Here is a 4,326-nt window from a genome sequence, read left to right on the forward strand (position 1 = left end):
TTCCCCTTCCTAATGTTTTCACACTGTCATCAAGTTCAAGCTACTCTGGTTTTGCCCTCTCCAACCACCTTACTAAAAAGTTACACAGCTGGATCAGCTCCCAGGGCTAGCTCACCACACGACCACGAGCTCTGAGCCAGTGGGAGGGAGCAGGACTAGCTGACAACCCAAGTTCACATCAGTCTGAACTGCTTTGGAACCACACCTTTGTGTCAATTCAAACACACACATATTAAACATGAAGTGAAGCAGTAAAAAACGCTGTCTATTTTCCTTCCCTTCCTGAAAGCAGTTGCTCAATGCCAGTGATGGCTGAGCAGCAGGAGAAACAATTCCAGATTACAATTTCAAGTATTAAGTAAAATGAGTGCCGAACTGGAGCTTTATTATTACATCAGGCTTTAAAGAGATGTGAAAGCAGTTTCATACTACTCCTGACCCTGTCAGCAGTAGCTGAACTTCAGCCTTCATGAGAAGCAAGGAATGCATGCTATAAGCCTGATCTGATTCTATCACTCAAGTGAGATCTGCTCATGTCCATAAACATATATGGATTCAGGGTGCTGGTTTACATACAGAATCTTGCACAAAGAGAGCTCCTCACATCCAGGCACATCCTGAAGTACTATGCACATTCCAGTCCTTCAGGACTTAAGTTCCAGTATCTGCCCTGCTAGGATGCAAAGCTTACTGGCAAAAGAAAAGCTATGTGACTAGACATCTGTAAATCAAAATAAGAAAACATCCACCACCTTTAGTGATCTTGGGGAGGAGAAAAGAAAAAAAAAAAAAAAAGAAAAAAAAGCAAAGCATTCTCTCTTAGGAAAACACTACAACGAGTAAATAACTGAAAACTACCTCATGATAAGAAGGACCAAATAAAGATCCAAGTTAAAATTTTCTTTTAGCACTCCCAACAGGACCCAAAAGTACGTAAGACTCCATTTGGGAAAATACCCTTATCTGATACTAACTGTATATTCCTCCTCAAACATGAAGGATGCTAAGATAAATAACACAAGCCTTTTTTCTTAGTATTTGTTGCTATCACGATAAAGCCCATGGAAGTAAGAAGATGTGCAGGAGAAGCAACTAAATGCAGATTTAAAAGGGCCAGCTAGAAAAATGGAGCTGAAGCTGCCCACTAGCACTGCCTGATGTGGTGTGGATGCCTCCATGTCATGAGATGTTTATGTGCAGCTCCATTCTCCCATCAAGCTCTCCCCAAACCTGTTCTGTAGAATCTCTGCTACTACCTTGGCCAACCTGCATTTTCTGTGAAACTGCAATTACTCTGCACTCTTGTAAATTCTTAGGAAATAGGCAAAAGCTTTGTTGTAAATCCTCCTAACTTTATGAAGGCCAAGACTTAAACTTCATTTCATAAAGAACTTCTGTACAGAAGAATCTAAACAAAAGAGTCATAAGCAGCATTTAAAACAACTTGTATTAAATACCTAAAAAATATAATCTTTTGCATAGAATAAAGAAAAGTGCAGCTGCAACATTCCATACTACAAGAAATGGCTAATTTATGAGTGGTATACAATTAACTGTTGTCTTTCATCACTGAGACTGTAGCAACTAAAGACATGCTTATTGGGAAAGTCATGTTAAAAAAGAAACCAAAACAGGAGGGATTAGGTTATTTCATTATGTCTGTAAAGCAAGTGCAAATATTTAGAATTCTTTTTAAAAGAAAGTAAAGCTGAAGATGACATAATTTGGAAAGATGAAATAGCCTTTGTTCTTTCAGAATCCAAATTAAAAATAAATCCCCGCTTGGCATCGGGGGGGGGGGGGGGAGAAAGCTTGTAAATGTGCAAGTTTTATCTGTTCTATAAAAGCTGGATGTTTATAGGATTATAACTCTTTTTTCGCTTCTAACTTTTATATTGCAATCCCTCTGCTAATCAAGCACAGAACAGTATTAAATAAGCCTGGGAGACTGATTTCCACTGCTCAGAAGAACAGAGCACGGGTCTAAGAAGTGGAGAATCAGGAGTTTTAGGAAAATAAAAGCCAAAAAATTGTCCATTTTTGATAGAAAGCAAGCAACTTTCAAAATTTTTTCTACTTCTCATATTTGCACGCCTAATTCTGAGAAAGAAAAGTATATACCTAATCAGCTGTTAACACACCTTCAATTTTGTTTAAAAAAGGAAAAAAAATCCACTTATTGCCTATAATTTGGTACAATTTGGTAAATGATATATTTAAAATAAATAAAAATAAATATTGTATATATATATTTCAAGATTGTTTGTTTCTCTAATGAATGTCTGCATTGTTAGATTTCATTTTCTTTAGATTTCTTCAAGGTTTGTCGCCATTTACGAATAGCAGTTCCAGAATTACTCGCTACTACACAAAGGGCACCACCTACAGTCCACCAAGTTGGACGACGATTGAGAAAAAGAATTTGTAAAATAAAAGCAAACACCACATCCATTGTTTTCATTACGGCTACAGGTCCAGCCTTCTCTATCTGTAATGCTTTTGTGAGAAATATCTGACCCCCTAACCCTAACAAGCCTATTAATATTAGAAGAACCCTATCTTTACCACAATGTGGTAAACGCCATTCATTCATAACAAACAATGCTATAACACATCCAATTAAACCAATGACAGCATAATACCAAATTGACAAAAAATAATGCACAGATTTTCCCACCTTCCTTAGTATAACAATAGTTGAAGCTGCAGATACTGTGCTTGTAATTGCTGCTATAGTTCCTTTAAGGTGCTCTGTGTAACTTCCTTCAATCCCTGTAACATTTGACCCAAACAGAAATGGTGGTCTGGCAATAAGAATCACTCCAGTGATGGCGAAGAGGGTAAACAGAAGATCCCAAATACTGTACTTCTCTTTGAGAAAGATCCATGCCAGCAGTGATGTAAAAACAGGACTGCTAAAAGTTATAACGGTGGCATCAGCTAGTGGCATGACTTGGTAAGCATAGTAGAGAAGAATCATTGCGCTAGAGCCAAGGAATCCTCGGAAGAAAAGAAAAATTCTTTTACCTTTTGGTCCCAAAAACCCTGTTCTGAAAAACAGAAATGTCACATTAATATTGCTGGCTTGCGTGTTTCATCACCAACATTCAATCACATTTAAATGTACAGACTCTTCTAGACTGTACACACCTCCCTAGATGAAGGTCTTATCTCAAATATGAAAATATTTTTAACTCTCTGACCACAGACCAATTTATTCCCATCACCACCTCCAATCACATTCAGAGTCCAGAATCTGTTCTTCTAGTTACTAATTTTTTTGCTTGCAAAATAACCCAAGCGTATCTACAAATTACCTTCTATTTTTTAAGAATACCACTTCACGGAAGATCAACACATTTGGTATAAGCCCTGCAGAAACCTCTACAATTCAGGGAGTCAAAGATTTTAAGTTTCTGAATTGTATTCAGAAACTATCAACTAACCCAAAACAATGCAGTTATGCAATTGAAGTCTGAATTAAAATAATCTTGCAATCTGATTTGAGGGCTAATTCTAGATCTATTTTTAAGAAATAACTTTAACTACTTACTTGTAGTATATTAACCCGGGAAGAACAAATGCCATTTGGAAAATACATCGAAACGCACTCACTTCCACTGAATGTACATCTTCTATTTTTTTAAGTAATAAAGAGGCCACTGAGAAAAGGAAGGCAGACAGTACGGTGTAAAACAGACCAAGTCCTGGACATGCAGCTTTCTTCTTTGTTCCTGCAACAGATAAACTCCAGTTAATAGTGATCTATTAAAAGATTTCTCAGGTTAATCAGCTCTATATACTGCAGTGCTCCATACATTTGTAGCTATTGTTGTGGCAGAGGACTGCGGAAGCAAAAGAAACAAATGCAAATCCTACATGTATGTATGACACCTGCCACCTGCCTTGAAAATACATTTCACTGATCACCACGGTCTCCTTTTTTTTTTTTTTTTTTTAATCTTAAAACAGGAGATAAGAGATGAACTCCAACACTTCGGATGCAAAACTCCTCACATTTCCACATAAGTTAGTCTGCTTCTTGGATACAGACTAATCTGGGTGATTCACTGCAGACCTAGTATGATTCTGACCACTGCCCAAGGATCAACAAATACAACAGACTGCAAAACAGTCCATGGTCAGATTCTGAAACACTGGAACTTATTACCTTGGGAACCAGCTGATTATTGAGGACATATATTCATAGAACCACAGAATAGTTAGGGTTGGAAAGGACCTTAAGAGTTAATCAAGTTTCACAAGCAACAATAATTTCCTTTCTCACAAATACACACACGTAAAAATTGCGTACAGAACCTCACT

General features: G+C 37.3%; 1 protein-coding gene across 1 annotated transcript; it reads right to left on the reverse strand.

Annotated features, from left to right (window-relative positions):
- Positions 1 to 2,290: 2,290 nt before the first annotated feature.
- On the reverse strand, positions 2,291 to 3,734 carry SLC35G1 (solute carrier family 35, member G1; the record flags this gene model as incomplete). Its single annotated transcript, XM_010024401.1, has 2 exons — positions 2,291 to 3,050; positions 3,554 to 3,734. Coding segments are annotated over 2 exons (941 nt in total), but the record flags the coding sequence as incomplete, so codon positions are not given.
- Positions 3,735 to 4,326: the final 592 nt, after the last annotated feature.

Source organism: Nestor notabilis, unplaced genomic scaffold (genome assembly GCF_000696875.1).
Source record: "Nestor notabilis isolate BGI_N333 unplaced genomic scaffold, ASM69687v1 scaffold7851, whole genome shotgun sequence".
In the NCBI taxonomy this organism is placed as follows: Eukaryota; Metazoa; Chordata; class Aves; order Psittaciformes; family Psittacidae; genus Nestor; species Nestor notabilis.